This window comes from Lemur catta, chromosome 15 (genome assembly GCF_020740605.2).
Source record: "Lemur catta isolate mLemCat1 chromosome 15, mLemCat1.pri, whole genome shotgun sequence".
NCBI lineage: Eukaryota > Metazoa > Chordata > Mammalia > Primates > Lemuridae > Lemur > Lemur catta.
This window is the reverse complement of record NC_059142.1, coordinates 38,026,263-38,042,486: the sequence shown is the minus strand read 5'-3', so window position 1 is coordinate 38,042,486 and position 16,224 is coordinate 38,026,263. Positions and strand designations below refer to the sequence as shown.

The following is a 16,224-nucleotide window of genomic DNA, read 5'->3' as shown; positions in this document are numbered from 1 at the left end:
CTGAACACTCCTGAAATGAGAGAAAGGCTCTTTATGCTAACCTTTAAAATCTAGGGACTAGGTCTTGTTGTTTTGGTTTTTTAAGAAAATGAAGATGAGAAGTAAATTTTGACCAAAGAAAACAAACAAACCGTACAGTCAATGCAATTATGGAAAAACTTTCTTTACTACTATTCTCACCTCGGTTTGTTTTGCTGGGATATATTCTCTGGAAGTGTTTATATTCTTCTGGAGCAGGAAAGTCTTCTACTGGATGGAAGGAATACTTTGACTCAAAATCATCTGTGAAAAAAACAGAATATTAATTCATATCACCCTTGCTTGTGTTACCACAGACCTCTGGGCACTTACAACCCTTCCCCTCTTACTAATCTCTCGTGCATTCTGATGTGCTGTGAGGGCCCACCTCACCCACTAAACCAAGGTTCCTGAGAACAGCAGCAGCATCACCCTATGTGCCTTGCGTACACAGAGGGTGTGTTCCAAGGCTCTCGATATTAAGGAGTGAGTCTTTGAGCTGATTCTTTAAACCTTTCCGCTAAAAATCAGGCACATAACAGGAAAGGAGTCCAGCTGTTTGCATGGAAGCAGAAAGAAATATAGTTCTGTGCTTCAATAACATGGTCATTTTAGGGACTGTCACCACGTGAAACCAACTGAACTGAATCCACAAATTGGTAGAAATTAATTTAAAATGGGAATATTTAGCTCCAGCTGGTAGGAGATTTGACCAGATAATTCCCTTTCAGCTCAGGTTTCCCTCACTTAGCTATGCAACATAGCAGGGACAGCCATCTCTTGGCCCCCACTCCCACTTTCTATGGCCTCTCCATAAGAAGGTTCACATTTGCTACAGCTGTGGTTTGATCATGTTCCAAAGGTTTCTACAATAAGGATATATCTTTAAAGCAAAAACTCTGGTCAATAGGAACAGCATGGAACATGGGGGACAGGGGAGGAGACCAATTATTAAAGAATCTAGAGTGTTAGGCCTACAAGGGACCTTATAGATCTTTTCCAGCAGTCCTCAACAGAGGGTCTAACAATATCCTCTGGATAACCCTTACTTAGGGTTCCATTTCAGAAATAATGAATTAGAATCTCCTAGATAGGAGCCCTAACATTTATAACCTTGGAAAAGTTAATCTAATATGTTCCTGATCTAGTCAACCTCCTCGGGTTTTTTTTCTTTTTTTGAGACAGAGTCTTCCTCTGTCGCCTGGGCTAGAGTGCCGTGGCATCAGCCTAGCTCACAGCAACCTCAAACTCCTGGGCTCAAGCAATCCTTCTGCCTCAGCCTCCTGAGTAGCTGGGACTACAGGCATGCGCCACCATGCCCAGCTAATTTTTTCTATATATTTTTGGTTGTCCAGCTAATTTCTTTCTATTTTTAGTAGAGACAGGGTCTCACTCTTGCTCAGGCTGGTCTTGAACTCCTGATCTTGAGCGATCCTCCCACCTCGGCCTCCCAGAGTGCTAGGATTATAGGCGTGAGCCACCGCACCCAGCCTCAACCTCCTCGTTTTACAGATAAGGGAAGTGAGGCCCAAAAAGTGAAGTGACCTCCTCAAAATAACACAGCTAGTTAGTGGCTTTTGATTACCAGATAAATGTTGTATAGCGTTTTGTTTTTACAGAGCCAGAAAGGAACTCTCCTTCCTAGGAGGATACATAAATTCCTTTCTGAATAATCCTAAAAAGCACACAGAGCCTCTGACCTAAAGCTAAACACAATGATCCTTGAGGGGCACAAGAGTGGCTTTAGAGCTAGCACACTTGCTGATGTCACTTCAATCTATTCCAAAGCAACCACTAAAGACGCTAGAGACCTGAGGGTAAAGTCAGGAGGGGAACTGCTGTGAAGAAAGAATACCATTTGGCATTCCCACTCTACCCTGGCCATCTGGCAGCCAAGGCACAGGAATTAGTGAAGTCACCACAGGAACTATGTGACTAAAACAACTAGCTACTCACCCAAGAAAGATCGGACAGTGGTAATAGAATCTCTGTGGCCATTCCTCAGGGGCGGTGGTGGAGGAGGAGGTGGCCCCGCTGGTGTCCTTGAGGGTGGAGGTGGGGGCTTTCCTCGGTTCAGGGGTTCTGACCCATGCATTCGGTATGGTGGGGGTGGCGGTGGAGCATCCCTGGCACCATTTCGGATCATGGGTGGTGGAGGTGGAGGAGCTGCAATCAAAATCCAAAGCAGTTAGGCCTGGATGTGGAGACGACAAGGGAGTAGAGGGATCTGAGAGAGAGAAGCTAAAAGACTACCTCAGTGCGTTCCCAAAGAACCAGGCTCTGTGAGCCTCTGGGTGGCATTTTAAATAGCATATTCACCTTCCCCTTGATGCTTATTTCTTGAACATCACCACCAATCTTCCAGATACCAAGGTTCAGAGTAAAAGTATGACCTTTTTTCATTTCTCGCAAGTCAGTCAAGAACACTATCTACTCTTGATGATTTCTTCCCTGATTTCCCATGCCTTCCTCCGCAATTCTAATTCAGGTCTTTCTCATATTTAGCCTGTTCTCCTGCAAAAGCCTTCCAAATGTCCTCCTTGCTTCCAATTCATTTTGCATACCACCAACTCACTAAGCTCCCTAAAACACTTGTTCAAATTTTTTCAAGGGCTTTGCGTTTCCTACATTATAAACTCTCAAATCCTTTGCTTACATAGTTAACCTACCATGTCAATCAGCCTGACCTCACCTTTTCCTCTCCCTTTCTGAATTCCTAGGCAGGGTTAGGCATCCCTCTTCTACACTTCCACTGCAGCCTGAGCATATCTGCCACTCTACTATATAGTGTCACAATTGTTCACTGCATGTATTTCTGCCTCAGTATACTATATACTCCTTAACGTCAGAGCAGTTCCTTCATCTGGGTTCCTAAGCTCGGCCAAATGTACAGCACATGGTAGGTACTTAATTAATGTTGGCTGAATAAACCGAATTACAAATACTTTTTTTTTTTTTCTTTTTGAGACAGGGTCTCACTCTGTCACCCAGGCTAGAGTGCAGTGGCATCATCATAGCTCACTGCAACCTCAAACTCCTGGCCTCAAGTGATCCTCCCGCCTCAGCCTCCCAAAGAGCTAGGATTACAGGCGTGAGCCACTGTGCCCCACCCATATGCTTTGTTCTTATGACTGCCCCCCCAATACTCTAATATCCCTCTTCCCTGATGACCAAATCCTACCTGTGCTTCAAGATTCAAATTCAAGTCCCATGTTCTAAAGACTTTCCCAAAGCAATCCACTCTATTCTGAGTCCCTTATTCTTTGCTTTCCCATAGCATATACAGGTTATGTCACTTATTCTATTATTGCCTTTAACAGTACAGACTAAAATGAGTGATTTTCAAAACATGTATAGTAGCAGATCCATCTAAGTTCTCGAGACGTTACATATCTCTAGTCATAGTATCAAAATATTTCAAATACCTCTTCTAGAATTGCCTCCAAAGCCAGTTTATCAGATAGAGCCATAAATATCATTATATGGTGGTCACATTTCATTTCTAAAGTCACTTCACCACCAACAATGAAAATATTCATACCTGTATCAAAAATCAAATTTACCCTTAAAAGACAAAAATTTGCCACCAAGTTAATGTCAGAAGCATGTCTGAAGAAATGGCAACATCACTGGAAAAGATGTGTTTAAGTTGTATTGCTCCTGTGCTCTGTATTAAACTCTTAACAATAACAGCAGCTACCATTTCCTAGGGATCCCTTATGTTCTAGGCATTTCATATGAACTACATCTTTAAAAATTCTTACAGCCACGCTAGGAAAGTATGTATTGTCATCCCCATTTCATAAATGAGGAAAATGGTACTCAGGTTGTCTAAGGTCACAGATCTAATAAAAATAAATTCAGCACACGTCTGCTCTTTCCGCTACCCCCATAACTGTTTTTCATAACTACCTTAAGTTGTATGTATCTCATCTCCCCAACTAGATCTACAATCCAGTGAGTTGGAAGTGTGTCTTTTGGTACCTAGGCCACATTTAATAAACAGTTGTTACCTAATTAGTACATGGAGAGACTACCGGGTTTAACAGACAATCTTGTTTTAGTAGTAGAAGTATATCTTATTATTCCTCCTGAATTCCTGTCAGAATTTTTGTAGAGTGACCATAGTTGAGCATGTAACACAGTAATGGGATGATGTGTGTATGCACAAAGTTACAGCACAGTGGGCCCCACAAATGTTAGTTTTTGCTTCCCATAAGAAACTCACAATGTCAGCCAGGCGCGGTGGCTCACGCCTGTAATCCTAGCACTCTGGGAGGCCAAGGTGGGAGATTGCTTGAGCTCAGGAGTTCAAGACCAGCCTGAGCAAGAGTGAGACCCCATCTCTACTAAAAAATAGACAGAAATTTGGCCAGGCAACTAAAAATATAAAAAATTAGCCAGGCGTAGTGGTGTATGCCTGTAGTCTCAGCTACTTGGGAGGCCGAGACAGGAGGATCGCTTGAGCCCCAGGAGTTTGAGGTTGCTGTGAGCTAAGCTGATGCCACGGCACTGTACCGGGCAACAGAGCAAGACTGTCTCAAAAAAAAAAAAAGAAACTCACAATGTCAACTCTCCCCTTTTCAAGGTCTATTTACAATTATGAACAGGGGACATTGGATGCAATAATTAAAAAGAAATCTCCTTAACATATCCCAGATCTCTGAGCCTTGTTTTCATTCCAAACCCGCCCAGACTGAAGCTCTTTCAGGTCACTCTCAAAATATTCCCTAAAACCCAGATTCCTCAGGGCCCTGAGAATCTGTATCTACTCCTAGGCGAAGGCCAGGAAGTCAGGTAGACAGGGTTAGTTAGGTTCACAGGATATCAGCTAGATACTGGGCAGGTGACAGTGGCAAAAGCCAATCTGAACTGGTAAAACAGAGCAGGACAAGAGCAATCTGCTTGGCTCTTCCAGCTCTCTGCCTCAGGGAGGGTCATCCCCACCAGGTTCCGCTATCTCCAATAACCTTCTGGGCTCTTTGCCAGATCCAGTTTTAAGACTGTTTCAAGTGACAAAGCCAGAACCCTGATCCCTAAAAAAAACAATCCATTTGCAAAACAAGCCGTATGGTGGGAGACTGCCTTTCGTAATCCAATATAAGCCCAATTTTTGAGGAAAGCATGATGGTATCAATTCTTTTTTTTTTTTTTGAGACAGAGTCTCAGTCTTTTGCCCTGGCTAGAGTGCCATGGCATCAGCCTAGCTCACAGCAACCTCAAACTCCTGGGCTCAAGTGATCCTCCTGCCTCAGCCTCCCGAGTAGCTGGGACTACAGGCATGCACCACCATGCCCGGCTAATTTTTCTATATATATTTTTAGCTGTCCATATAATTTCTTTCTATTTTTAGTAGAGACAGGGTCTCGCTCTTGCTCAGGCTGGTCTTGAACTCCTAAGCTCAAACGATCCGCTCACCTCGGCCTCCCAGAGTGCTAGGATTATAGGCGCGAGCCACCGCGCCCAGCCGGTTATCAATTCTTTTTATAAAAAAATTCCCTTAAAAATGGAAAAAAATTTTTTTACTGAGGCAAAAGAAAAATTCTGGAAAAAATCTCTATGGACGAATAACACTGCTTTTTTGGGTTTCTGAGCACCCTGGGAAGGCAAAAGACGCCAACCCTTTCAAATGTAAACAATTCATATGGAGACAAAAGTACATTATCATATACTACTATTATAAAATTATTTAATAACAGAGATAAGTCCATGAAATACCTGGAAGCCCTCTGAATAAAACAGTAACTTTCATCAGCACACTATACTTTCACACGTACTTCTATGTTACAGATGGGGAAACTCACAGAATCAGTCACCTGCCCAGTGTCATACAACAAATAAAGCCACTACTCAAACGATCTCTGACTAGACTATCTTAATTTTTCTCCAGTGTATTTTTCTTAAGAACTGCTGCTCTGGTTACTGATAAGGAAAGCAAACGGAGGCCTCTGCCAGACCTCAAAGTTGGTGATGGCTAATGCACAGAAGAACAAGGCTCATAACTTCAAAATTTTCTAAATAAACCACAGAGAAAGAACTAAGAAGTGGGAAGCAAGAAGTCTGCAGACATTTAAAACTACTCAATCCAACCCACAGAAATTGCATTTTTCTCTGCTTCTATTTCTGGATGAGGTTAGAAAGATATGAGCTTTGCTCCAATAAAGGATTTAAAAACATTTTTTAAAATTTGAACTTTATAGAATCAGGGACCACCTTAGGACTATCTCCTTACGGCTAAAGCTAGGGAGATATGGGGTCAGGAACGTACCAAGCTACTGCTTGACTGCCCCATGTTAAGACTGCCAGCTCCTAGACTACGAATCTGTATGTACCTAACCAAACAGCAGCACAGACTAATGGGTTTGCAATATCTGCTTCTTGACAACATAACTTCTTAACCAATGTTCTATACCTGTAGAGACTGACTTTAAAATAAAAGCTCAAAAGCCACTTGTGGAGTGTATATCTCAAAATCCAGTGATACAAGGATATGAGAGCCAAAATTCCCAGGTCGAATAAGGCCCTAGAGAGTAGTCCTGGGCTCCTCTACTCTCACATTTCATTCATACTATTTTGTAAAACGATCAGACTATCTCTTTTACCTTTTCTAGGGTTTTTTAATTCCTTTCTCACCCAGCATAAGCTCCTGGGCCCATTATCGCAATCACTCCCTTACATACACCCTTCACTCCCTGCCCCACTCGCCCTTATAGTCACGCATGCCTTAAAAATGCTAATGCTGGTTAAATATTATACAACCCCACCCTTACTCTGCTATAAACACATACCATGCTGATTAATCTCACTTGAAATGTAAGACCCTAATCTCAAGTGGGCCTTTCGTGTGGTTGGCTATCCAAGCACACATTTCCCTAGTCCATTCACTCTCCCACGCTCCAGATGACCATTTTATGCCTTTTCTCTCTCCTCACATCTCCTTCTCCTTCCCTCACCCCATTCACAGCTGACGTTCTTGCTTTCTATATCACCGAGAAAACAGAAGCAAATTAGAAGAAACTTTCCACATGCTCCTACCATCCTACCACTACACCCACCTACCCACTTGCTTCTATGCCCATTTGCTCTGCCTCCCTCCTGTTACCATGGAAGAACTACCGTGTTCCTATATAAGGCCAGCCCCTTACCTATGGATCAGACTCCATCTTCTCTTGCCTCCTCAAGGATATTATAATTTATTCCCTCTCTCCTAATTAAACTTTTCTCTCTCTACTGGTTTCATGCTACTCATTCCATCAGAATGCAAACAGATATCCCAAATTGGGGTGAAAAAAAACCTCAAGTCTCAACCCCACATCCTCCTCCAGCAATCATTCCATTTATCTTCACCCCTCACCCTTTACAGTAAACTCCTTAAGAGATTTCTACACAGATATCACCAATTCCTCTCCTCCTATTCCTGTATTCTTGAATCCACTCCAATTTAGCTTTCTCTCTCTTTTTTTCTTTTAGAGATAGGGTCTTGCTCTTGCTCAGGCTGGTCTCGAACTCCTGAGCTCAATCGATCCTCCCGCCTCAGCCTGTCAGAGTGCTAGGATTACAGGCGTGAGCCACCAAGCCTGGGCTCAATTTAGCTTTCTACCATTCACTGAAACTACTCAAAAAGAGTCCCATGTTACTAAGACCAATGTGTCAGTCCTCAGTCTTCAACTTACCTGACCCATCTGCAGCACTGAACACAGCTGATCACTCACTCTACCTTGGAGTTTTTCCAACACTCTCTTGGTTTTTCTCCTTTCTTCCTCATTAGAGGGTCTTCTCGGTTTCCTCTGCTGGGTACTCTTCATCTATCTTGCCTCTAATGTAGGAGGGCCCCAGGCCTCAGGCCTCTTCCTAGCTATCCTCACTCCCTAGGTGATTTCATCCAGCATGTGGTTTTCCATACCATTCAAATATATCTCTTTAGCTCAGACCTCTCCCCTGCACTTCAGAGTTTGATAGCCAATCACCAATTCATTATCTCCTCTTGAATGTCTAACAGGCATCCCAAACTTAACTTGTCCAAAACCGAACAACTATCTTCTCCCAAACTTGCTGCAGTCTTAACCATCTGCCCAGTTTATTGCAATAGCCTCCTATGCGGGCTCCTTTTGCCGCCATGGTCCTCCTGCAGTATGCTCTCAACACAGAAGCTAGTGGTCTTTTAAAAAGGTGAATCAAGGCTGGGCACGGTGGCTCACGCTTGTAATCCTAGCCCTCTGGGAGGCCAAGGCGGGTGGATCGCTCAAGGTCAGGAGTTCGAGACCAGCCTGAGCGAGACCCCATCTCTACTAAAAATAGAAATAAAAATTATCTGGACAGGCCGGGCACGGTGGCTCAAGCCTGTAATCCTAGCACTCTGGGAGGCCGAGGCGGGTGGATTGCTCGAGGTCAGGAGTTTGAGACCCCGTCTCTACTAAAAAATAGAAAGAAATTATCTGGCCAACTAAAATATATATACAAAAAAAAATTAGCTGGGCATGGTGGTGCATGCCTGTAGTCCCAGCTACTGGGGAGGCTGAGGCAGTCGGATGGCTTAAGCCCAGGAGTTCGAGGTTGCTGTGAGCTAGGCTGACGCCATGGCACTCACTCTAGCCTGGGCAACAAAGTGAGACTGTCTCAAAAAAAAAATAAAAATAAAAAAATTAAAAAAAGGTGAATCAGATCACACTACTTCTCTGTTCAAAACCCTCTAGTGGCTGCCCATCTCACACAGAGTTAAACCCAAAGTCTTTGCAAAGTCCTACAATGCTCTCCCTTTGGATCTAGCTTTTTGACTTTCATGTCCTGACACTCTGCCCCTCACTAATTCTAGCCCTGCCACCATGGCCCCATTGCTTTCCCCAAAAAGACCTCTCAAGAGTGATTCTGCCTCAGGGCCTTTTGCATTTGTTATTTCTGCTGCCTGCAATAGCTATTCTCCCAGTAACTTCAACTTCTTTGCCAAATTATCACCCTATTAATACAGACTTTCCTGACTCTGCCCCCTCCTCCAATTTAAAATATCACCATACTACCCCCACTCCAGTATGTCTTATTCCTCTGTTGTTCTTTGTATTTCTCTAAAGCATACTACATACTATGTATTTAAATATTTGCTAGTGTATTTGACTGTCCAGAACAGGAAACTTTTGTCCTCTCTATTTATTGCTGTTTCCCTAAGAACAGAGTCAGACACATTAGGCACTCATCAACTGAATGAATAAATGAATTCTTGTTGTCATCAGTCCTGAAGGGGTGTTTTGGGGAAAAGGCTTAAGAGAAAAGATAAACTCAACTCACATCATGAAAGGAAAAAAAGGTACTTCCAAACACTTACCTGCTCCCCGACTGGGAGGGTCTCGGGCTGGGGGAGGTGGCCTATTACTCAATAAAGAAGGGGAAGCTGAGGTGGGTGGAGGAGGTGCTAGGCCTCTGACAGGTCCTGGTGTCTTCCTATGCAAAGAATTGTGTCTCTGTGGCAGCTCAGGGGCTGACTCATTAGTGGGACTGGAGGGTCCATTGGGGACCCCAGGAGGCTGGCGGTAAGGCGGTGGAGGAGGGGCCAGAGAGTGGCTACTTGGTCCCGTTCTGATATTCACAGGGGAAGGAGGTGGTTTGACTGGGGGTGGAGCAGGAGGTCCCTCTCGACCAGGGTGAAGCCTCTGTCCAGGCGTCGGTGGCAAGGGTTTCTCTCTGTTGTAGGCTGGGGCTTTGTTGCTGTGCATAGGCAGAGGTGTAGGGGGTGCATTGGCACGCCGCCCTGGGGGTGGTGGGGGAGGGGCAGAGGAGCTGTGCTTCATGCCCGTACTGCTGGTGGTATTGGGCCGAGAGAGGTCCGGTAAAGAAGGTCTCTGCATCCGGGGCAGTTCTGGGAGTGAGGCCCGGCTGCTGTCTGTATCATCTTGAGGACGCCCACTGGCTGTAGACACTGGAGGCCTTGGGGCAGCAGCTCGAGAACTGGGGACTTGCAGGGCTGGCTTACCAGCTAGGTTCTCTACAAATACACCAGGACAACACTGGGTCAACAAAGCTAGATATACATTGGTCAGTTTTTCCACTTCACCCAGCCTCCTTAGTGCAACCTGCATGGCAGCAGGGAAAGTACCTGCAAAATTCTGGGTTTTAATCTGGTTTCAGGCTCAGGGCCCATTAACAAATATTGCTAATACAAGACAGATACATTTTTGTCTATTTTAATTTAAATTTACTTTTATTTTTGACAAATAATTGTATAGATTTCTGGGTACAATGTAATGTTACAGGTATACACTGTGGAATGATTAAATCAAGGCAATTTACATATCTGTCACTTCACAACTTGTTTCTTTGTGGTGAGAACATTTAATATCTACTTTTTCAGCAATTCTGAAATATGCACGTTATAGATCACTAAAACTTACTCCCCCTGTCTGACTGAAACTTTATACCCTTTGACCAACATCTCCCCTAGCCTCTGGAAGCCACCATTTTACTCTCTACTTCCATAAATGAATTTGACTGCTTTAGATCTCACGTGTAAGTGAGATCATACAGTATTTGTCTTTTTGTGCCTGCCTTATTTTACTTAGTATAATGTCCTTCAGGTTCATCCATATTGTCAGAAATGACAGAATTTACTTCTCTTTTAAGGCTGAATAGTATTCTATTACACTCATAGTATAATACGTGTGTGTGTGTGTGTGTGTGTGTGTGTGTGTATATACACACACACTCAGTATAATAGTATTCATATATCACATTTTCTTTAGCCAAGTTGAATACATTTTTATTTAATCCCTCACCTTTTGCTTTAGTCTATTCTGTAACTCCTCCCCTGATGCCACTCCTTCTTCCTCCCACCTCTACCAAACTCGTCAACCTGAGATGGCCCACTTGGGACAATTCAGAAATTAATATGCTTGGGAAACAGCCTAAGAAAGTACTTATTGGGTACCTGAAGTGTCCTTGGCTCCCACAGGTCGAAGCTTCGGCACTCCTCCTTGGAAGAGCCCTCCCTTGGGCTGCAGGGCAGCTACTCCAGAGCCATAACCGCCACTGCTTGCTTTGGGCTCTGGAAAACAAACCATTATGGTTTTCAGTTCATGTGCTCTGAGCTGGTGGCCAAGGCAATCCTGAGGAGAAATCCCTCCTCTATCTGTGCTCTAATTTGCAAACAAACCAATCTTGCTTTTGCCTTTCTATTAAAAAAAAACTAGGCCCTTCTGCTCCACAGCTTCATGGAGGGATGAAACACTTTGCTCTGATGAAAGAACAAAAGGAACAAGAGGCCAGTCTTCCCTTATTTAGTGCAAAGTGGTAAGTAGGTTAAAGAAATGTTCAACAGGCCGGGCATGGTGACTCGTGCCTGTAATCCCAGCATTCTGGGAGGCTGAGGCAAGAGGATCACTTGAGGTCAGGAGACCAGCCTGAGCAAGAGTGAGACCCTGTCTCTACTAAAAATAGAAAAAATTAGCTGGGCATGGTGGCGTACGCCTGTAGTCCCAGCTACTTGGGAGGCTGAGGCAGGAGGACCACTTGAGCCCAGGAGTTTGAAGTTGCTGTGAGCTAGGCTGATGCCACGGCAATTCAGACAAAAGAGTGGGCAAAAGAGTGAGACTCTGTCTCAAAAAAAAAAAAAGAAAGAAAGAAATGTTCGACATGGTTCTCTGGGTTCACCTCTCCAGAGGGCAGAGAGCTAATGGCTCAGGAACCCAGGGGTGAGAAAAGTCCCCAGAGGCCTATAGGAATGGACACTTGTAGCAATTATACAACCTGCTTGGCTTCAGCCCAGGGGTTTCTAGGAATGTGGTAGTCTCCTCAGAGAACAGCCATGGATGTGCCCTAATAAGCATTAGTTAAGTAGGAGATGGTCATCTTAACCCTGAGAATGGTTCCCAAGGGTCAAGAAAAAACTTCTAAGGTATTCAAATGAACAAATGGGAAGAGAGCCAAAGGATATCCCAGGACAAAACTCTCCCATTCAAGTCCCAACAATAAAAATGACAGCCCAGCCAAGTCTCCAAGGCAATCTTGGGATCCTACTGGTTCACTAGGAAGTGAAGCTTAGACTCACTCTCGAGGATGGGGGCACTCCGATCATTAACGTTGGTCACCTTCTTCAGCTTGGTCCCTTTGCAAATGTCCTGTAAGAGGGCACCTCGACCCCGCTGCTCATCTCTACTCAGCTTGGGCTGCTCTGTGTTTGCCTGGAAGAAGAGGGAAGTGTACATTCACCCTAAATAGTTCCTTTCATCAAAGGCTTGGGATAAATGACTTAAACCAAACCAGATGCCATGAGATGCCTACTTGAACTCATCAGATATATGTGCCAAATAGCAATATCAATGTGCATTATCATTCTTTGGGTTCTCTTTTTTTTGTCCTGTTCTACCTTCTGTGGAAGATGTAGGTCTTCCTCCTATTCAGAAGCTTCTGATGGGAGGCCTACACTTACACTTACTGAGTTATCTATGCACTAGGCTTTGTGTGTAAGACACTATTCATATCATCATTATCAAGGCAAACATTTATTGAATCTCTGCTATGCCTCAGGCATTGTGCTAAGCACATTACTTGCATTATCTCATTCATTTAAATCTTGAAATATTCCTATGAGAAAGGTATTACTATCATTACCCCCATTTGTGAAGTGTGGGCCAAAAGCTGAATAGCTTCCTAAGGTCATGCAACTAGGAAATAGTAAAGCAAGAATCCAACCTCTATGGTGCCTCTAAAACACCTATCTTATCTCATCTAATATACCCTATTGTCTCCCTATTACTTCGATTTATCCTCTAAACAATGTTATTACACAGACTATATTATTTTCATTCCAAAGACTGAGGAAATAAAGGTTTAGGAAAGCTAACGTCACATGATTAGTAAACCAAGAACCAAGATTTGAATGCTGACATGATTGCCTCAAAGCCCCATGCCTTTTCCAGTCTCCCTACTGCCTCTTCCAATACATCGTATTTCTTTTCAGGTCCTTCATCTTCCACCTACCTCTTAAATGTCATTTCCCAGAGTATTATCCTCAGCCCTTATCTAAATAATGAGCAAGCCCATGCAGTCCCAGGATTTGAATACCACCTAGAAACCCAAAATCTCAAACCTTTGTATCTTGTCCCCACCCCTCTGACCTAAGCTTCATATCCATATATGTCAATGTCTACAGAACATCTCCAAATGAATATACTACATGTACCTAAAATGCAACACATCAATACCATGTTCCTGAATAGGAAGACTCAATATTATACATTTGTTCAATCTTATACAATTTGTAAGTGTAGGGCTTTTTAAATATGGAATTTTTTGGAAGCCTTTACAAACAATTCTAAAATCCATCTGGAAGATTAAGCGTTGAGAAAAACTAAGAAAACGGGACTTGTACCACCAAAAACTAGGACCAACTACAACAGGAGCACAGGGACAGAGCTAGATAAATGCAACAAAACGTCAAGTCCATAGCAGGCCCAGGTTTATATAAGAAATAATAAATATGTATGTCATCAGTGCAGAACAGTTAGATTGTTAAATATAAAGTGTTAATAACAGTTAACTTGGGAGAAAAATAATAAAGTTAAATCCCTACCTCATAATTTACTCTGAAATAAATTCTAGCTGAATTATAAAATTTAAGTGTAAAAAAACCCACAAAAGTACTATATGAAAAAAATAGGTAAGAAGGACTTTCTAAGCATGACAACTAAAATATAAAAAAAGTATTGACTGACTTGCTTATTACTAAGTATTTACTTAGGCATATAAGTAAATAAGCAGGAAACAAAATCTGTGACAAATGTAACATATGATAGACACAAAGATAATGTCTTAAATCTACAGAGCATTAACATATAAAGATGTTACAAACCACAGGAAAATAAGCAAAGAACATGAACAACACTACACAAAAGAAATCAAATAGCCTGCAAATATGAAAAAAGTTTTCAACTACACTAGTGATAAAAACAGATGCAGATGAAAACACAGTATCATTATTTACCTATTAAAATGGCAAAGGTTAAAATTATAACTAAAGAGACTGCAAGCTTGGTGAAGGCAGGGACACTGCTTCCTGCTATACAGTCCCTGGCACACTGAGGAAGCTAAAACAATGTGAAGAATGAATAATGTTCTATGATAGTCATAAGGATTCAGAGAAAAAGGCACTCTTTTATACTACCTAAAGTAAGGTAAATTAATTGGCATAATCTTTCTACAAAGTAACTTAACAATATGTATCAAAAGCCTTTAAAAAGTCTGGCAAAATGGCCAAGCACGGTGGCTCACGCCTGTAATCCTAGCACTCTGGGAGGCTGAGGCAAGAGGATCTCACTTGAGCTCAGGAGTTCAAGACCAGCCTGAGCAAGTGCAAGACTTCGTCCCTACAAAAAATAGAAAAGTTAGCCAGGCCTGGCAGTCCTCGCCTGTAGTCCCAGCTACTCAGGAGGCTGATGCAGGAGATTGCTTGAGCTCAGGAGTTTGAGGTTGCTGTGAGCTATGATGACGTCACTGTACTCTAGCCAGGGTGACAGAACAAGACTGCCTCCAAAAAAAAAAAAAAAAAAAACTTGGCAAAAGAATTCTACTTCTAGGAATCAATTTTACGAAAATAACTGGACAAGTGTACAAAATGCTAATAATAGCATAAAATGATTTATAACAGCATAAAACTAAAAATAATCTAAAAGTTAAACCAAAAGGAACAATGATCACATAACCACACAACAGGATGCCAGTTAAGGTCTCAAAGATGTAGAAGTAAATATCTTTATACCAGTAACCACCTGACATAATCAAGTTAAAAAATTTTATAAAATAATATATACAGCGTATTAATTCCAGTTTTCTATAAAACAGGAGTACCAAAAGAACCCATCTCATAAGGTGGTTTTGAGAATTAAGTAGCACTTTTCAAGAGCTTTGCACAGTGCATGGTGTATAATAACACCTCAATAAACACTATATATTTTTGAAGGAAAAAAGATACACACATACAGAAAATTTCTGGAAGGATATACACTGAAATACTACTGAAAAAAGTTAATATCATGGAAAAATTCTTCATGTTTATCTGTATTTTCTAGTTGTCCTGCAATAAATATATAGAATATACAATACTTACAAAGGTTAATTGTAGATAGTTTAACATTTTCTGTTTACTGGTATTCTCTAACTTTTCCACAAACATAAAAATGTAGCATAGTAAAAGTTTTTGAAATATTACTAAACATTTAATGACATGAAGAGCCATTCATGATGTATTAATCAGTAAAAAGAGGTTAGAAATCAGTGTGTATATAAAGCGCCACCTCTTTTCAAAAAAAGTAGATGGACACAAAGGGAGGGAGGGAGAGGGAGGATATACATAGAAGTGTTATGAATACTTGGATTATGGTCGGTTGCTCCTTTTTTGGTTATCTACTGTTTCTAAATTTTTTGAACATATTACTTTTGCGAAGAGAAAATTATTGTTAAAATATTATTAAACATTCCCAAAACTGAGCCTATACTCTCCACAAATCTGTTTCCCTTTGTCAATAGCACCTTCATTCAGTCAAGCCCCCAAACCAGAGTCACTCAAATCTCCTTCCTCTTTCTCACTTTCCCATCTATCACCAAACTCTTGAGGATTCTACTTTCTGAATATCTCATTTCCACTCTCCATCCTCACTGCTTTAGTCTAGACCCTAATTTTCTTTTTTCTTTTTGGGACAGGGTTTCACTCTGTCGCCCAGGCTGGAGTGTACTGGTGTCATCATAGCTCACTGCAGCCTCTAACTCCTAGGCTCAAGCGATCCTCCCATGGGCTCCCAACGTGCTAGGATTATAGGCACGAGCCACCATGCCCGACCCTAGACCTTCAGTTTTCAATGCCAACAGCCTTCTGTTTCCAGTCCCATCCCCTAACATCCATACTGTTAAGAGTGACCTTTCTAATACAAACACAAACAGGGTACTCCTGCTGCTGAAAATAATTCAACTCCCCATCATCACTGGAAGAAAAATCCAAACCCTCTGCCTACATTTCTAGCTGCATCTCCTGTCACACCCCCTCAAGCAATAATCTAACTCTCTGTATACTTTCTCATAAATCAGCACCCTTCCACATTCTGCTTCCTCAACTTCAAGTGCCCTCTCTCCCTCTTCTCTTTCCAGCTAAACTCATCATTTAAGACTCAGCTAGGCTGGGTGAAGTGGCTTGCACCTATAATCCTGGCACTTTGGGAGGCTGAGGTGGGA

The 16,224-nt window shown here is 42.3% G+C and overlaps 1 protein-coding gene across 3 annotated transcripts in view; it reads right to left on the bottom strand.

The window, feature by feature from the left end:
• The window catches only part of WIPF2 (WAS/WASL interacting protein family member 2), a 47,137-nt gene that overhangs the window by 4,997 nt on the left and 25,916 nt on the right, over window positions 1–16,224 (bottom strand). For all 3 annotated transcript variants that reach the window (XM_045526424.1, XM_045526426.1, XM_045526425.1), the window contains 5 exons: window positions 12,050–12,182; window positions 10,931–11,047; window positions 9,335–9,991; window positions 1,975–2,184; window positions 181–282 (listed from right to left, as the gene is read on the bottom strand). In XM_045526424.1, the coding sequence (XP_045382380.1) occupies window positions 181–282; window positions 1,975–2,184; window positions 9,335–9,991; window positions 10,931–11,047; window positions 12,050–12,182 (1,219 nt within the window). The remainder of the gene's footprint in view (window positions 1–180; window positions 283–1,974; window positions 2,185–9,334; window positions 9,992–10,930; window positions 11,048–12,049; window positions 12,183–16,224) is intronic.